The sequence below is a fragment of the Haliotis rubra genome, unplaced genomic scaffold (assembly GCF_003918875.1).
Source record: "Haliotis rubra isolate DU_JTF1 unplaced genomic scaffold, ASM391887v1 Scf52, whole genome shotgun sequence".
In the NCBI taxonomy this organism is placed as follows: domain Eukaryota; kingdom Metazoa; phylum Mollusca; class Gastropoda; order Lepetellida; family Haliotidae; genus Haliotis; species Haliotis rubra.
The window spans coordinates 740,247-760,983 of record NW_025767213.1 but is presented as its reverse complement, the minus strand read 5'-3'; the positions used below and the strand labels follow the sequence as shown (position 1 = coordinate 760,983).

Below are 20,737 nucleotides of genomic sequence, written 5' to 3'. Positions count from 1 at the left end.
TAAAGTGTTCAAATGATGACACAAACACGAGATGATTCTACTAATGTGTATAAGTAGATTCATTTTAATTTGACATCCAAACGTTAAGACAGATTCAATAAGACGAAATTACTAGAGAGACCAAACCTTCACATCTTGAATCCAAGATAGTTTGATATTTCATTGGTTCGCGATGTTATCGCCTTCATGGTGCTTCTGTCTCCATTGGCCCTCTCTTGGCCGTACAGTTGATGAGATGCTTCTGCAATGTTACCATGGCTTGCCGGATTACGAAGATACTGTTAATGTTTGGCCATACAGTTGAGGAGATGGTTCACAAATGTTACCATGGCTTGCCGGATTACGAAGATACTGTTAATGTTTGGCCATACAGTTGAGGAGATGGTTCACAAATGTTACCATGGCTTGCCGGATTACGAAGATACTGTTAAAGTTTGGATACGTCAGAAAAACGGACAAAAATACATAATCAAAGTTTTGGAATAAAATTTTCATGTGCAAAGTACAAATTACTTCTCTAAAACACAATATATTATTGGACGTGAATCTCAAATGGGAAGGATATCTCCGTAGTCTGATACATCGCCATGTGCAACACAACCGACCAGTTTCATCATTATATCAATAAAATAGTCCTTTATAAAAGTAAAGGATACCTTTGATTAAATATGTTAAAACAACAAAATTCTTCAAACACAATTTCTAAATTAGATATATTGGAGTTATTTTCCTCATCGTATATATATCACAAACATATAACACATTTTGCAGAAAGAAGACGCTGAAAGGAAATTACGCCACTGGACTATTATTCTACTAGGACTGTGGTGGGAACGCCCTTTCTGTTCCACCATACTGATATTCCGTCTGGCTTCACAAATTGGCCACTTTCCTCAACTTGATGTCAATAGTTCTTAAGACATTATCCGGTCATGTGACCCGTGGGCATACCACGTGGTGGCGAAACGTTTAAAACTAGTGAGTCGCTGTTGTAGACGCCAGTCTCCGTCACAACACCTATTGCGCAGCTCCTCTGTCTCCTTGAACTGGCGGACAGGGATATTGATTCCTTCGACGCTCCAGCCGTCAGCAGAGGGAACTTTCCAGGAGTTACAACATAACTTTCAGAACATTTCCCGGATTTTCTACCATGTTTGGTAACTGAACAGTGTTTGTTTTTTAACGTTATTCTAACCTGCGTGTCTTGGATATAAATAAAGTGACAATAAAGTCCATGTGCAATGCAGAACACTACAGGAAATATTCCATATAGGGGTAGTTTTACCTGGCCTACCCACGACGTAGGAAGCACCCCATATACCAGCACTGATGTGAACACGACCAGTAAAGTCAACGATACCTACGACATCAACGACTATTATGATTACGACTATGATGTAGCGGTGACATCTCTGCCGCTGGAGGAACTCATCCCAGTGTCGCTTGCGTACAGCATCACCTTGGTGTTTGGACTGTGTGGCAACTTCCTGGTCATCTTCGCTGTGTGCAGGTACAAGAGTCTACGGAGCATCACCAACGCCTTTCTAACCAGCCTTGCATCAGCTGACCTGCTTCTCGTGCTCATCTGTGTCCCCGTCAAGGTGAGAGGTGTGCTTAGTTTCACACTTGCAGACCGAACAATGAATGAATGAATGAATGAATGAATGAATGAATGAATGAATGGATGATGGATGAATAATGAATGAATGAGTGAATGAATGAATTTCTTTGATTTCTCTAGAATTTTCATCCGAACGTTTACAATATCCTTGTTGTTACTCAGAGCAAATACATGATGCTAGTGTGTACATTATATAAATATGAGCCCCAGAAACACAAGGTGTATTAGCACATATTCTGTACTGCATATGTATACAAATCACAGCTATTGCTATTCAGAAGATGAAAAGAGAGGATGGTCTAATACATTTTTCAGATGATGGACATATTTACAGAATAAGAATGATACACTTTAACTTTCCCAAGGAGGTTGGCCTACAATTCCAGATAATATCTGTTCTGAATCTGAATAGTGCAAGCATCTCATTTTAATCCAAACGTTCAATTTGAGCATATTTTTCAACATACAGTTTGACAATGAGGTTGGGGAAGAACTCATTTCGTTGAATTATATAACAGTATAAAAGTACATGTTTGTCATAATCAAAAGCATGTCTGCTACATTTGGAACATTCTCGAGATGTAATTGGTCTGGAAGCTATCTTAAGAGATGCAATATCTAAGATGAGGATTAGTTAATACTCATTTCCATAGTATATGCAGCTTAAGTTTTGAATGAGTTGACCTGTAACTGACCAGATCTCCACCTATTTTCCTCATACAAGGATATTGCGTCACTTACCATTTTTCTCCATTCGTTTTTGCAAAGGAATGGTCCAGTACTGATAAAGGTCGACATGACATTTTTAAGATTGTATTTACAAGCCAGTCTCGCTACCAAACACTCCGCGTTACAAATGTTATTGTCCTACATGTTTATAAAGGAAATAGTGAAATGTGTACCCTTCGATCTTCACGTGATGAAGTACACACGGTACTGCCCCGTGTTCATGCTTCATCCAGTACTAAGCAGTAGCACAGTTTCCTAAAATGGTGTCTTAAAACATCTAGGCATGAAAATCCCCCCCCCCCCCACATTTTTGTAACATTTGGATGCGAATCCAATAACTGAATTATGGTGGCCTGAGCGTATTTTGTATTCATGTAAGCAAAACTCGTACGCCTATTAGTGTCAGTCTTGTATTTCTGTAAATTATCCATGTACGCATATATCAGTGGTGGGTCCATATAATTACGGTGGCTCAGAACATATGACCAAACAAATCTTGTCAAAGTACTGATCATGACGTATAATATGGAAGAGGCGATAGAGGGTAAGGTTGAATACGATTTGATGCTGTATTACTCGGGAAACAAGGCATGTGATTAAATATATGGAACCATCTGCGAAAGAAATATCCTGTGACTGAAACCAACGAAATAGCTGCACCCAACCCACGCCACACATTTTATCGACCTCCATCTTCAAACAATGTCCTAACACAACCCTGAATTCCTCCAACCCACGTATTTATGTATCAACATATGCAGCAAAATGAGGAAAACATGCATCAAGCGGAATCATAAGAGGAATATCTTTGAAATACACGGTCAACACCAACCGTTTCCTGGAACTAATGCAGTCAGTACTTTCAGTACCAACGAACGAAGATTAAGCTTTGTGCACTGACATTGAATAATCACGACACACGTTCTAAACCGATTCATTCGGATCTGGTTGGTGATCACAATAACAATCCGACTAATACTTGAAAAATATAAGAATTTAAAAAAGAGAAAAAGACATACTAAACTAATATAAGACGCGAAACAGTCACGTGTTTCGTACTGCTTTAGAGTTGCATACTTCGATCTATCTGTTCTGTGTGTCCTTAAACAAAACGTATTGTGTAACTCCATCTAAGTTTTAAATCTTTACACGGTTTGTGATATATTTCATATATCGTATTACAGACATACAGAAGGGAACGCACATTTGTGTTATGTCCCATTTTTACTCATATATGCACCTGGGCGACATGAAATATGTATATTTGTGTACATGGATGGTGAACCTGTCCGTATTGCCCATTTCACTGCTGCTATTATCAAGGTTCAGTTATCAATGCATATTTATGATGCCTTTAAAATAGAAAAGAGAGAGAGAAAAACAGTACGTAAATCTATATCCCCCTAAAGGAATCCACGTGGGAAGTCAAATAATGAACAAAACAGTTGTCTGTGTGCTTACAAAGTAGTGAATACTCTTTGGGTTATAACGTCATGCAAGATATTTACATACGTTACTTTCGCCATGTGTATCTGACATGTGGCGGAAGAACGCATATGCTTTCTATGATCTGCAACATCTTCGTCCCCATGATCTGACTATGGACCTGAGCTGACGAACATAGTGATTCCCTAGGCACTGCTGTAATTACCCACTTGACTATAACCGAATATATATACCCCCTCCCAGCAGGCGTTGTTAACAAGTATCGTGACAGTGTTTACTCTCTGCAGGCATGGTGGTTCTGGTGGAGATGATGACAGGTCCCTTTTTCTAAACATATTTCGCAAGTAGAAGAACGTGGCAATGGCAGTACAAATATGTTATTTACTATTTCTTCTGTCTGTCAAATTGCTTGGAATTGCAGGACAGATTGCTGTAAGGTGATATCTTGCATGTTCTCGGTATAATTAGACTTTCTGAAATTGTGCTATATCTTCTTCACGTAACGAAATCCAACCTTAGAAAATAGTAACGTTGTAGCCTTTCTTATCCACACGATAATTATTTCAAGAACTACATGTTAAATGTTATCTTTTGAATATTACATATCGAATGTCAGATGCAAAATATGTGACATAAAATAGCATGTGAATATATGCACGATGTGTATCAATGTGTATGTTATAACACTGTTATGTGTTTCCCTGTCTATAGAATATGTACATCGTAGTGTCGGACTGCTTCATTGAAAGATTGGTACTTGACTGCAACGAAATTGACGTACTGCCTGTCGGACCCAGTGCATGATCGAGAATTGCAATGAAAAAATACCTGCGATATTTAAGGCAAAAGAGAAACATTACAACAGTCAGTTGTATTTTCATGCTGCCAGACATAGTTGCCAACATGACTGCATCCACTGTTAAACCTGACGACAGAAACAGAAGGGAGTTCTCGGGACATTTGGCTCTGGGCTAATGCCGAGATGACGATAAGGCGTCTGGGAAGCCTAGTTACCACGACTTTGTTTGTAAACGATATTGTTGATGACCAATGTCCGATGGTCAGCCGATGAGGCTATCAACATCGTGGTGGTCACTTTGAGCTGGTCATCCCCGTTTGGACGCTAAAGATGGTCTTGTCCGAAGAAGATTGGTCAGTATTACCATCAGTTCTTATTCGTTTCAATAGAAGTCTAAATATCTGAATTGCCACACGATTGACCAACACGGACGGTCCATTTCATATGATAGATACGAGAGGTGTAGAGCCACTTCTTTTTCTTCATTCTTAGGCACAGCTAATTTCCAATTCAACCTTTGAAAAGAACCTAAAATTGTCTCACATTATAACATAAAAACATAATAAGCTTGCAGCAGTAGATAAACAGAAAAAAATGGAAGAATACCTGTACCTTTCAGGAATATACTTTTAGGTAGTCCGATGGGAGCAAAAAACAACAACAACAAAAGAAACGTTAACAACATGAAATCTGAAACGAGTTGCACCATGGAGACAAGCAATGCCCCAAACACAACCAAAACAATCTGCTGGGTTATGTAGCTACTGTAGTACCCGGATCTCCCCGGAACTTGAGTTGGAAGTCAACGTTTTTTATAAACTACAAAGATATACAAGAAAATCCCTACCCCCCAACCTCCCTCCTCAAGAAAAACAATAGGAGTGAACACGTGATTGAAATATTACGTCAAAGAGCAACGTATAATCACAATGCCACGTCTCAAGAAAACTTGACTGCATGATCGAATAACATGCACAAAAAGAATAAGTCGCCACACGCATGCGCTGTTACAGACAGATAGCGAGACCTAAAAATGATGGACCTCCTGTAACCACCACCCAGAGAAACACACGAATAGTCAATCTGAGGAATCGTATTATCACCATGACAAAAGCTGAAATAGTTATTGTTATATTATTTGCTACACAGTGTTGGTGCAAGAGCAAAACTTATACAAATGACCACAACCAGTCGTAATTCTGACACAGGACACAGGGTTCAAAACCTGTAGTTGCGGGGAAAATATACCGAGTCAAAAAAGAAACTTCACATTCTTTCTGCAGGGCACTATAAAAGAACAAGAGATGGCAAGATGGTTAAATTGTTATTATGTCATTGCTGAGATCTGTGTGATGTACTCGATACACTGACAGTGCCATAATCAGTTCCATTAGGCTACACCGCCGTTCCAAAACATGGGTATACAGAATGTCAAGTCACAAGAATAAAAATGCGAAATCTCTCAGTTCAATATCGTGTATGGCCGCCCCGCGCATTCACCACTGCCAAACACCGTCTCCTTATCGACTGCCTGATGCTTGTGAACACGTGGTTGGGGATTCTGCGCCATTGCTCTTGCAAGGCAGCGCCAAGTTCCTGCAAATTCTGAGGTTGGATCCTAAGACCACGAAGCCTTCTCCCAAGTGCATCCCAAACGTGCTCTATTGGGTTAAGGTCAGGGGACCTCGATGGCCAGTCCATGACGTTGATTCCAGCGTTTTGAAGGAAATTTCGTGTCAACATCGCGGTATGCGGCCGAGCATTATCATGCTGGAACTGTAGACCTGGGCCATGAGCCGCCATGAAAGGAACGAGTTCAGGGGTGATCACCTGGTCGCGGTAAGCAGCAGCTGTAGGTTTCCACGGATGACCAGAAGTCGGGAAAGGTTGTTCCCACAGAAAGCACCCCACACCATGCAACTTCAGCACCCGAATCTGTCGACTTCCTGTACACAACATTGGGCATACCGTTCACGACGTCGTCTCCAGACTCTATGCCTGCCGTCCGCGAATCTGAGGGTAAACCTGGATTCATCGCTAAAGACGACTCGATTCCAGTCTCTCTGGGTCCATCGGAGGTGACGTTGGGCCCACAGCAGACGTTGACGTTGATGAAACGGCGTCAATATTGGCCCACGATATGGACGTCGAGAATGGAGATTGGCAGCCCGCAACCGATTTCGAATGGTCTGTGAGGACAGTCGAACTCTAAACATCTCAGCCCTGGTTCGTGTAGCCGGCAGAAATCTGTCACGTAGGTGACGTAGGACGATTTGACGGTCTTCTGCTCGTGACGTCACACGTTGACGACCCGACCTTGGGCGATCAGAAGTGGTGCCAGTTTGTTGTAGACGACTTCGCAAGTCATACACAGTACGACGGCTACATCCCATTGCTCTTGCGACGTCAATAACTGATCTTCCCGCTTGCAACATGCCAACGGCACGTTCACGTTGCACATTTGACAATCGTGGCATTTCAAGTACCGTTAGAACTGTGGTTTAAAAGTGTTTTTTCAATTCTTGAGGCCAATGCAAACACGTGCATATGAAGAAAACTTCGATGCGAAGATCACATGATCGACTGCACGTGCAAAACCTGATTTGGCACTAACGTCATTTGCACGAGGAATGGATGGGTTTGAGTGGGTTTTGCTAACGTTTTTCTAGAGTCGAAAGATTATCATCAGAGAAAAATTATTCATTATTTTTCAAATTACATTTTGTGAAGTTTCTTTTTTGACTCAGTATAGAAACATGTAAAGAGCTACGTTCATGGCAGATTACAGCTTGGTAATCGCGGACGAGGAAACCGATGTAACGTCATCGATGATGTCATCAAACCTCATACAAGGTCTTGCCTTGGTTGCCACAATAACCAGACCTATAACCTATGGGTCACCTTGACCTTCACATTAGAACAAGATCAGATCGCCCTTGTAACACGGGGCAGTCACGAAAGGCTTTCGAGAGAGAATGGTGTCGAGTCCCATTTCTTATGATCAGGCGTCTCACAATGACCCTCACGGATGTTGACTTACAAGTATGATATTCTGAAAGATTAAAGGGAGTTCGGACTTAGTTTTGATGGTTGAACGATTACTGATCAACTCCAACATACTCCGAACTGTGGACACAATACCTTCATGTATGTTCTCATTCTCTGCATGGATTGTATTACAGACAGTAACGGATGGCATTGTCTAGATGAATATTATCAGCCGCACATTTCTCGATCGAGTGGAGATATAAAGAACATCTTTCAGAGAATTCTTCCTAAAAGTAATTTCGCATAGAAACGGTATTATCATTTTCAGGCTTTGAAGACAAATGGATAATTCCAGTGTCGGGTCATCAATAACAAGCTTCGATTCGAACTTACGACAGTAACTCCACGTGTCGTACATCGGAAACTCAACCACGCAACCTCAAGTGGTAATCCGCGATCATCTTAAAATTTTAAGACTAAACTGGGTCTGGGTTTCTTTCTTTCTTAATTCTAGCTGAATTTGGTGCACGGGTGCAACGCCTATGTCAAGTAAATAACAATGCCAACTTTTTTCGTAGAACCAGTAAGGCACTTAACACTCTGCTGGTATCAGGCAGACAGACAGACAGTCTCACTTCTGTACAGACATGGAAACAGCAACGGTATATATATATATATAATATAGTATAGAAACGTCAATATAATATAGAAACGTGACGTGTGACGTCATGGCAACGCCGCGTCACAACATTTGTATACAGTTGCATTGTGACGTCATGACAAATTGACGTCATAACATAATCCGTTTAACTGTAATCACTTCTCCCTGAAGTTAAAAGTGAAACATGTTGGAGAAGATCCGTGTTGTGTGATTATTTCAGAAACTTCTTCTATATATATATAATATATATATATATATATATATATATATATATATATATATATACACACACACACACACACACACACACACACACACACATTTTGTACATAGTCACACACAAACCATTTAGCAATTGTATTTGGAACATTTAACAGATGACCTAAACCAATATGATCAAACTGTTTTCGTATCCTTCCATTCCAACTTTACATCTATAACAAACCTTTCAGCCCAATTAAAAACGTGCTTATTTACATGACTTGGCATATTTTTAAGTCGACACCATTGCCTTGATACACATTTCTATTGTCTGAAAATAGGCGGTATCAAACCCATATCCCCATTGACTGCAAATTTAGAGGCATATTTACCAAGTCCTAAAATCTAATGGCCCTACGATGCACAGCATTACCAGCTGATTCATCATAGCTTCCCCAAATAGCCGCCTGTAGTCAAGAACTGGCCACACCAAGGTGTCATATAATTTGGAATAAGTCTGGAAGTGCATACCGTCTAGAGCCTTAAATTTGGAAATAAGCAGTCCCAGGGCTCTGTTTGCCGATTTCGCTGCCGTATGGGCCATTGCATGGAAATCTAAGTGGCCTGTAAGCTGTAGACCTAGGTAGTTATAACTATTAACAGTGTCAAAAGCAATATTGCCAGCATTGAAAACATACTTCGTCTGAACAACAGACGGATGTCTAAAATGGACAATCTTAGATTTGTCTTTATTAATTTCTAATTTATTTGAATGACACCATGTATTAAGAACATCCAACTGTATATTAAGATCCTCGTCGCTCTCTGCTAACAGAGCCAGATCTTCTGCGTATGATACAGCGGCAATGGTCATCTCATCTACCTTAACTCCTACATTCAAACTGTTAAAAGTATATAACAAATCATTAATAAACAGGTTGAACAACAAGGGGGTAACAGACATCCCTGTTTCAGACCTCGGTTAACCTCGAACCAAGAAACAAAAAAGCCATTTACTCGCACACTACATTTAACTTCCTTGTATAAAGATTGTAAAGCTGTTAACATTTTACCGCTAATACCATTTTGGGAAACCTTGTCCCATAGGATACTTCTATCAATACAATCATAATGCTTTTTTAAAAATCTATGAATTGGACAAATGGATATTTCTTTTTTATTTGTCTATTTTCAATAATAGATCGATGTTAACGTTTGAACGTGGTCGGTAGTAGAACGTTTCTGTCTGAATACATTTTGTACATCGTGGAGGATGCCGTTAGCTTCAGTCCATATTTGGAGTCGTCTATTTAACACACTGCAATACAATTTATAGAGGGAACTTGTCAATGTGATACTCCTGTATGAGAGGTAATTTCGTGGATCCAAGGTTGAATATTTCGGAATAGGGTTAATGAAGCCTTTAGACCGTATTTTTGGAATTTAACCAGTATTATAACAACAGTTAAACATAAAGTGATTTGGTGACGGCATCAGACCTCAGTACCTCGACGGGGATATTATCAATACCAGTTGCCTTTCCTGTATGGGTCTTGTCTATAGCAGTCCTGATTTCAAACGGCCTTATCTTGTCATTTAAAAGCACATTCTACTTAACGTTTTCTGTGATTCGTTCTTCATTTAATTTATCATCACTAGGTCCATTCAATAAAGTGCAAAGGTCAGTCTCCCATCTCTTTAGTACTATGTCCTTATCTGTACACACAGAACCATCGTCATCAACAATCGACATGGGTATAGTCTTACGCCTCTCTGAGCCTACAACCACCCGCTGATTTGTGCAGAGTTCATCTAGACTGATCACCGTGCCCTTTACATACATTGCACGTTTCGCCTGTTGAACACTGTTATCAAATTTCTTACGTACGGTAACAAAAACGTGTTTTAGGAATGATTTATCAGCTTAATCTTACACTTGGATCACTTCTTTCAGCTTCACACATCTCATTCAAAAGAACTGTCAATTAGGAGAAAAACCCCTCTCCGCCTTAATTTTGGTGTAACTTTCAAAGTCAATTTAAACTTACCAGGATTTTAAACGTTGTATTCTTGTTATTTTAATGTTGTTATTCATACTGCCTTTAGCAGAGATTTCTTATGAATGTGGAAAGGGTTTTATAGCTTCTGTCTACTAACAATGTGTTTTTGATCTGTCTTACCATTTGTCGTATTCTGGTTTAGGTGCAAACATGGATGAATGGTAAAATATGTTTTACTCGGCCGTTTTCGGTATTGCAATATCATTTTTTATCTTGACATGTAATCATGTTGTACTTTGTCCAAGTAAAGATACATTCACATCACAGTGAAACTGTTTCATTCCTAACATGGCTGGATCAGGGAAATCCATAACCTTGTGCAAGGAAAACTGTGACTTGCGTGATCTCGTAAAATGGAAGAGTTAAATAATTATTAATAAATAAAGGTTACATGTATACTGACTCTCATGTCTATGTGTATACGTTTGCTCACGAATTACCCTGCAATGATGAGAATAGCCGTATTTTGGGCGACATTGTGTTGATCGAGACTGTTCACTTGATTTCAAACAGATGGAGGCTCAGTTGTTATACTTACATCAAATTATGAGCTGTGACGGGTTTTTTCCAATCATATCCCCATACTCCAAACTATTTTTCTAATGATTAAGAAATTGATGGAATGGCTTGATTTGTTCCCTCAAATATTCCCGACCAAGAACAAAGGGAATATTGAACCAATATTTAAAGATTTAACGTTTGACAAAATTATGCTGTAAGAGTTTTTCAAGAATGTAATTGCAACTTTTACTTTCTATGAGTGATTATCCAAGCGACTGGAAAATCTACATGGAGCTATTCACTTTCATCCTATGGCAATTTTGAACATTTTCCGACACAAATGTGTCCACATGTACGTCACTTTTAACGACGTTTTAAACTTTGACTTTCAATAATATTACCATAATCATTCTTTTGAAAAAGCCCCAACTTTCCAGCGGATTATTTGACATGACCACAATATTTCTATCACATTTAGTAACCGTTAGTGATAAGCTTTTACGTTTCAACGTGTTTCCCCACATGTGGCCTTTTTCAGTAGACCTAAATGAATGTGATTTCCAGTGTAAGCAATGAACCAGTGTCGTGAATGGATTTTAACTACAGAGTTTCATGTCAGTAATGTTTTGTAGCTGAATCTATCCTGTAGGTAAAGAACCCACAAACACACCTGCCATCATGTATTGGTAACATCTAACCTAAAACAGTAAGCACACATACCGGAATATTTAAGATAATTTCTCCTATTATCTGTGTATGTTGGGGGAAATTTCACTTTCTTTTCGTAAGAAGTGACATTTTTTACCTTTAAACACCACCAAACTAACATTCATAATTTCTACCATCCCTAGTATATGAACAAATGACATGTGCATCTATAAATGCCACACATATATAAAATAAAACCTTTGGGCACATAGCAATTTCCGAAAAGTGAAACACTCAGAAAGTTGCCAGTGTTGTGATAACACAGGAACGTACTGAATCTTTGTGGATCAAAATGGCTGTTATAGTCTTAAAGATCAGTCACAAGTGAATGCTTTTCATTACCAAGATTCTTCTCGTGATAGTTTAATGACCATGTGCCACAGTGTAATAATTAACAGTCAACATAACAGTAAACGTCAACAATGAAAAACGTCTCGGTCTCAGGAGAATCTCTGTTTGAGCGTCTGTCACATCTTGGAAGATTTACATCCGGGAGTGCATCATGGGGGTTGACTGCTTCTACAAGCTGTTCCTCCTTCTTCCCTCTGACATTTCAGTCTGTGACAGGCCGTGTGATGCCACACAGAGACTGTAGGATTATAAACTCCCCGAAGACTTTTCCCGTTGATTCCTGATTATGTCAGACAGCACAAAACATTCTGTGGGAAACATCAAATAAAATGTAAAACATTTCCGGCTATGGAATACCAATTACTGAACTTTATTTTTATCAAGAACCCAACCTCTTTTTATTTCTCCGTCCTCTCCCGGAAAGTGTGGGGCTGCATGTCCCTTGTTTGAAAGTCACATGACAAGTTGTCATAGTACCCTGGAGGGAAACCAAATAGCTACTTGGGAGAAGCAGATATTTATCACTTCTCGGAAACCAACGGGGGTGGATGTATAGAAACGAATATCCTTACCAGGGCGAATCTGGGATCCAAACCCTTGACACCAATGGTGTGGAGGGCGGACGAAACGCTAGACGCCGTTATATCACTTGGCCGTAAGTGAAGCCCTTGATGTTTAAACATTATCGTCTCTGCATCCCTGTCATCTCGCTGCTCACATGTATATCTATATAAGTGAAGTATCCAATGGCTCTGTGCCAAGCAAAATCAATCTGTTCGTACCAAGTTCCATAGATGACGAGAACATGACGCCCCCATGACGAACAGAAGCTACTCAATCACAAAGGAACACAACAATCTTGTTAAACACTTTATGTGATACATGGCTGAATGTAAGTCGCTAGTTTTGTTTGAGATAGAACCAATCTCTTTCATGGTTCTTCCAAGACAGTTTGAGGTATGGATATGCATGCCCTAGACCGTTCAATATGGCCCACTTCTCAAAGCAAATATAGGAAATTAAAACCTTCCCCGTAACAGGGATAAATGTTATCAAACTATTTGCCAAATGGCGCTTTTGAAATGCCTGGTTTCATTTTGGCCGTCGTAAGCAAAAAACATGTCTCTTCCTAAGCTTACTGTGCTTAATTGAATATAAGAGAAGAACCATTGGCACCGTGGCACATTGACATGCTGTGGCTCTGGAGTACCACTGGAGTGTTTTCGTCTAGGAAACTGTTGATATTGAAACATTCGCCTGGCATATGTGATTTCATTATTTCCGTAACATCTTCATGTGACATGCAAACACGTGTTTTCAGCTGTGCTGGGCAGATTACTGTAAAAGGGACTAATCGTATTCTCATGCTCTGCTTAACGGACAGGGTTCATATTACACCAGGAAGGTTGGTCACTGCCGTGGGTGCCACCAGTATCATCAGAACATGTACTTGGAAATATGAAGTGTCAACGTCAAGAACAACGGAATTTCCCCACAAAACAGAATCTTCAACTTGGATGTGCAGTTTTGGTTTATTAGCATATACAAATCGTGTGTTATTAGAGAATTTTGGCGAGAACTTTAACTCAAGCTTAAGTTCCATATTTATATATATTTATATATATGCATTAGATTCATAGTCACAAACCCGCCACGAGACTGTATGATAAGAAAGATAACTTCAACTGTTTAAATTTTCAACGTTTTCTTTAAACAATTTTCCTGGATCTTATGCCCTTGGCGTCTATATTTCACAACTTTTCAGACATATTGGTTTTTTTACGAAAATGTCAACGTGTCATTTGTCATTTGAGAATATTGGTCAAATGTGGTTAGACTTAACTTTGCCTGTGTTTGTGACGGATCCCCCGTGCTGGGGCAAGATATGCTCACCTTTTCGTGAATACCCAATGCCGTCCAGGTATAGGACTGATTTTATTGACAGCCTCTGATGCAGTCGGGGTGGTAAAGTGTCGCCGTATTTTTTAAGTGATTTCTTAAGATTGTGGAAATGTGGCTTTTGTTAATCACACCCAGGCTTACAAGTGTCAAAGACATGTGTGACGAATTGATATTTAGGTTGGTCATTCGAAACAGTGACGTTGACGGAAGGGGGTCATGAAGTAAGACAGACTGTTTTATAACTCGTTGTCTCCTTTGTCAGCGGTAAATTGATAGTATGATGGTATAAAGTTCATCAAATGTTTTGTATATACTAAAATTATTTCACGAAGTCAAGCTGCTAACTTTAAAGTGAGATAATTCTGGATCAGTTGCAGCCAAATTCCACTGTATAAAAGATCAAATGTCTGTTAACATGCATAGCTTATAAAAGTTTCAATAAGTGAAGGCGTCAGTTCCAAGTAGGGCATTTCTTCAATATCTGCTTTGAATTCGACCTTGTAGAATCTGGCCCATTCGTCTTGCAACGCCTGCGACAGTTGATCTATCGTCTGGGGCGCCGGTTGACGTCCGCGTCCGCGTCGGCCGGGGTCATTTCATATTGTTTGATGGCGTTGAGGTCGGGCCATGGAAGCACTGTAATCTTCTCATACTGAAGAAGGGCATATGCTGTGTGAGGTCTCTGTACCGATTAGCAGTTAAGTAGTAGTTAAATAGCAGTTAAATAGAAATGGATACAAATACAAATGGAACTCGGACATGGTAGTTTGGAACACGGAAATAGTACCCCAGTACTCTACTGAGAATGTGTGATCCCAAATACAAAATCAGACTCAACTAAACAAAAGCACTATACTCTCTACATCACCGAGAAAGTGTAATCTCATATATATATATATATATAAAATGCTACATTGGTCCACTTTCTGAATGGCATTGGTATTCCTGAGCTACGAGGAGAACGTATCCAGCCCCATCGGTGGCACCCGTCACAAACACATGCAAAGACACGTTACTTTTCCGCCTGAAAAATGTGTTTACCATGAAACGTTTTGAAAGTTTTGATGAGGCCTAGGTCTAGATTTTCGAAGCTCTCTTAGCGCTAAGATAGTCGTAAGTGCCATACATTAATATTACCTTACGACTATATTAGCGCTAAGAGAGCTTCGAAAATCTAGGCCCTGGAATGTTGTTACCCTGATCAAGCAACTTTAGAGCAACAGTCGTGTGACGCTCCTTTGACATCGCCCCCAATTTGTGCAATGTACAGACCAAGCATTGGAGTGCATCAGTAATGTATCTTATGTCAAGGTGGATGCACAGATTCCATTACTGTTGATGAATACCTGTAGTGCGTTATGTACATGATACAATATCACTTGGAATCTTACGCTGTGGATGCATGCTGTTAACCTGGCTTCCTCATTAGAAAGTGACTCATCGTTACTTTATTGACATCACAGCCAAGTTTAAACCCGTGTTTTTGCTAACACCATTATTTCTTTTTCTTTCAGAAGTAACGTAACTTTCCGTGGCGAGTTGTTGCGTCCTTTAATATTTTATCAGCTCTTAGCTCTTTTACATTTCAACGGTTTTGCTGCAGTGCTTAGATTGACAGATAGATATCTTCAGACATTATGATCTCCCTGTATATCAAAATATCCATCCACATACAAATCACTAATGTTCTGAAGTTAAAGTTGTTTATCTGGTCAGCAACAACATCAACAACAATATGAAACAATTTGACATCCCAGTCTTGATACTCAGTGAAACATTAAAGCTGTATGTTGATGTTGTTGATAATGTGCATGATGAGGAAATACATAACGGGACTGGCACTACGAATATTTTGGGCCGAATTTTGATCAACATTCATTTCACCCGATCAAGGAGAAGGCATAATCCAAATTCGAAGCGCTGTGTTCCTCTCAATGAAAACGTTTACTTCCATTCATTTTCTTCCTTCCGGTGGTTGGTCTGAACACCATGGAAGCGTGTTAGGCCACAGTCTGAAGTTACGTCAGCTACGTGAATTTGAGCTATATGATACTAAACTTTGCTGATTTTTGTGAGTGAGCGAGTTCAAATTTGACATCGCACCGGCAATATTACAGCCATGTCGCGATGATAACAAGTTAGCTATTATGCAATACGTCTACAAAGGACAATAAAACAGTAAGGTAGGCATCACAGTTGTAGGTATAAATGCAACTATATCAATATTACAAACAAATCATGTTTTAACATATCAGTTTGTATAGATTAAAACTAGGCTATAGACCACTAGCAACCAAAGCTAGACAACTTACTTGGGATCATGGGGATCGGTGACTAATATTTGAGATATGTGGCAACAGAGTAAGAATGGTGTTCTAACATCACATATTCCTGTGAAACGGACCTTGAATCAGAAGTGGTTTTCCTTTATTAACTACTGCAAATTTAACTAAATGAAGGAATCAAAATAGATCCTCCTTCAATGTCACGGTGGAATATTGATTAAAAGTTGGTCCGTTCACTCCTTATGTGGTCGCGTGTTACATAGAAGTACTTGGTCAACCAATAAATTAAGATTATTTCACCAGCAAATCTGATATGAAAATAACTCTGTCCATTTACTTAACACGATTCTTCTCCATGCAATAATTGGTATTGGAAAGAAAATATTGACGTTAATTTCCTAAAGTCAATATCCTTCCTGTTACTCTAAGAACGCATATGTTGCATTACGTTAAATTGAAAACAAACTGACAGATGACTTTTCAATACCACAAACAAATATTTTCAGAAGACACCAGAATAGTGAGGTATTTTCATTTCGATATCTAATATTGAACATCTTTGTGGAGTCCTTAGATTTCCAGATATCCTATCCTGCATATTATCTGATTTACTTAACATTGTTTTGGAATTGACGTTATTGTATGTATAAGCACTTACATTATGTTCAGGATTGATTTCGTAACTCAATAAGTCTGACATGTTGCAGCCTAATACGTGTTGTTTAGCGCTAGACACTCGGCAGTAGGCGTCATGGCGTATAGTGTTCCACGGTTGGACAACAGATATGAGTGGCAACAAATACCTCTAATGACTCATCGTTGTTGTACATGTCGTTCAACAGAAGCAGCAGCAAAGTAATAGAGGCCAGGATGCTTACAACAATACTTTAGCTGCATCCATTACTGTTTTTATCTGGACTAGATAACCTTGACAATTATCTGTTTATATGTTTACTGTCTGACCACAGTTTCTATAGATGACGTCTTTTCATGACAAACAGCTGAAGGCGTGTGCTTCTATACGAGGGGCCGGTGACAGTGAGATATGTCTGAAGTAATGTGGGTTCACCGGATAGATTCCATTACGTCATGTGTGTTATTCTGACAGAATCGTAGAATTCCATTGAAAAGTCATGCTCAACATGACGTAAATCCTGTCATGACGTCGTAGTAATACATGCTGCAGCATCAATGTAAGAAGTCGATTCCGTGTTGTTATAGCAAGATTAACACTTGCCTGTGTAAACCTTTGTGTTCAATTAGGGCAGGTGTATATATTGATGATAATGTATATAAAACGTTTCTTTTCTATTCAGTAGCCTCTGATACACCAGGGTAAGATACCGAGATGTAGGCCATACGGCGTAGACCTGGAGGTTTTGTGGTTGAAGTCCCACTGAATCGTGGCAATGTAACCATAGTGCGCAAGCGTATTCCTTATATCTAAAAAGTCGTACATTTATTTGACAGTCAGAGTTATCAGATATAATTTAAGCCCTATTCACATGTGCAACATTTGCTCAGTGAATATACAGTGAATAGATTGTGTACATGTAACATTTTTTCACATGGACTTTAGTAAGGTATCTAATTTAAGTTTGTATAGCGAACCCACACACAGATCTTGAAACTTCCTCAGTCCGTTAATAGGTATTAACATAGAACGATGGTTTGCCTATCGGAGACATATGAGACGAAAAATATCTTATACACAGAGAGCATCTTTACTTATTGGTCTGTCAAGTTGGATTGGATGAAATGCAGGTATACACTTCCTACTAAATGGAACAATAGTGTTATAACATTTCTACGTTAAACGTTTGGTTACGACGTTTACATACGTGTGCATATTTTTCTAAGCGTTCACATCACAACATTAATAAATACAGTCACCGTGCAAATTTGAACATATGTAAATTAACATTTGCACCTGATCCAGACCACATACACACTTGCTCCTGAAATTAGACACATGACATGTATACATACGTGTGTACACTTACCCAAAATATGCAAATAGACACAAGTAAATAATCGCGATCACATGACATGTATACATACGTGTGTATATTTACCCAAAATATGCAAATAGACACATGTAAGTAAACGCGATCACATGACATGTACACATACGTGTGTACATTTACCCAAAATATGCAAATTGACACATGTAAATAATCGCGATCACCTGACATGTATACATACGTGTGTATATTTACCCCAAATATACAAAAAGACACATGTAAGTAATTGCGATCACATGACATGCATACCTACGTGTGTATATTTACCCAAAATATGCAAATAGACACATGTAAGTAAACGCAATCACATGACATGTATACATACGTGTGTATATTTACCTGTAAATAATCGCGATCACATGACATGCAAATATACACACGTACATAGGTGCATGTAAATGGGGCTTAAAAGTTAAAACAATATGCAGCTGTTAGACAAAAACACCTGTTGTGAATATCCTCTGTGTCTTTCCTATATACGTTTCTTCAGAAACAATCTCGATTCCTGATTAAATTGGTCGCTCTGAACATGTCAAGCCAAACGCTCTTCCACCACATGACTCCCGCGGGGGTATTGTTCCCTTTCACATAGACACACCTGAGACCCTTATAAAAAAAACCCAAGATAATTTATATTGCATTTTTGAATTGAAACATATATATCTAGACGACTTGTTCTGACTATCAGGTTGTGGATTTGCACAATGCACAGCATCAGTTTTCAGCCACAGCCCCTTCCACGCCAGGAAAATAGGGGGAGTTTGATTGCCTCACGGAGACACTGGCACAAGACAAGCCGAAATTGGGAGATGACACAGCAGGGCAGGAAGACATACTTCCGGCCACACAATGCTCATCTCGCAGACCTCCCAGATATTTTAGGTCTTTTGTTGGATTTCACTGAGGAACAAAATGGAACTTTCTCTTTCGACCCAAACGGTATCCAGTGATTGTGAGGTGTAATTATGTCTGGGACGGAGTCGAAGGATTCATTTTATCATGCAAATTGAATAAAAACTACAAATAACTACTAATCAGTGGATTGGGGAGGATTGTGATGAAAGACATGGATTGTGTTGTAGGGATCAACGAATTCCACTTGAAACAAACAGCTCTAACCAACAAGTGAGGTCTTCCTTTTGGTTTCTGACATGTGTTCTGAACTCCAAACCTCAGAATGAACTGGGGCTATAGACAGAGGATGATACCTAGACAGACCTACTAAGCTCGCTATCATGCTGTGTGAAGCCATACTAATCCCAGCTCCGTCCGAATCCGGGAGACATTATTGACTACTTTAATGCTTTTTTTCCTGGTTGCAGAGGTTCCTTTGAAGACATTTATATTAAAATCTCTCCTTGTAATTGTTTCACGAATACAGACGTATCTAATTAATGTGTAAGAACTGAAGACAACCAATGCAAGGCTAAGGTCCATTGTGAAACTTTGAAAGAGACATTAACCTCCATGGTCTGTCACAATCACTCGCCTTCTATCAGTCTCAATCAGATGGTAATTCAATGCTTTCAAGTTTCACAACTAGAAATGGAGATAAATGGATTATATAAAAATGTATGAACTTCGATTACATTGCATAGCGATATATGGTTTTAAAATAACGTATTTGATTTAGGGTGTATTAAATGTCCATGTATTTTGTAGACAATGTTTTATTTAGTTTGGTGTATGTTTCTGAGTTTTGATTTAGTACTCAAGGGTGCGTTAAATGTCCATTTATTGGATGCTAATGCTTACTCTGTTTCTATATCTTAGACAGCAAATGTGCACATAATCATCGGATCTTATACAATTAGCTGAAACACGAAAAGCGTGATCGCAAACCATAATATTGAACTGACATTCAAACCCTTGAAACTCATTGTCCAGACATGCGTATGTGTCACGGATTTGTGTTATTGTGTTTGTGTGACATCTGCTTGCCCACTCTCATGTTTCAGCACAGCAAACCAAATACAGACAGGAGGCATAACACTGGTTCAACCACTCAGAGCAAACTTCGAACATGTTGATCCTGTGTTTTTCATTAGGAGGATAAGCAAATATATTAGTAAATGTTTTCCACTAATATACGTAGAGAAACAAATAAAGTAACACAGAAAAATTCAAGTGTTCCTTTAATATTTTCTAGTTTTCATTACAAGCTTTGAATAGCTCTGTGGTGATGTAAACTGGAAAATAATAAAGGAACGCTTGAATTTTCCTGTGTTCCTTTATTTGTTTCTCTACGTATATATAAATAAATACTATTAGTGTGAAGTTAGATAATATTTTTGTTTTTGTCTTGTTTTACAAATGTTCTTTCAGCAACAAAGCCAGAATCCTTACATGACAAAGCAACATGTCACTGCGTGTACTAGAGTACTTCGTGCCTTAACAATTACTGAATAGGCCATACTCCTATCGCAATGACACCTTCTGATTCTTCATCCAGACAACAGGC

General features: G+C 39.1%; 1 protein-coding gene across 1 annotated transcript in view; it reads left to right on the top strand.

The window, feature by feature from the left end:
- The first annotated feature begins 882 nt into the window (after positions 1 to 882).
- Positions 883 to 20,737, top strand: part of LOC124292520 (QRFP-like peptide receptor) — a 41,701-nt gene continuing 21,846 nt past the window's right edge. Inside the window, exon 1 of the mRNA XM_046729639.1 lies at positions 883 to 1,601. Within this exon, the coding sequence (XP_046585595.1) occupies positions 1,242 to 1,601 (360 nt within the window). The 5' untranslated portion in view covers positions 883 to 1,241. The remainder of the gene's footprint in view (positions 1,602 to 20,737) is intronic.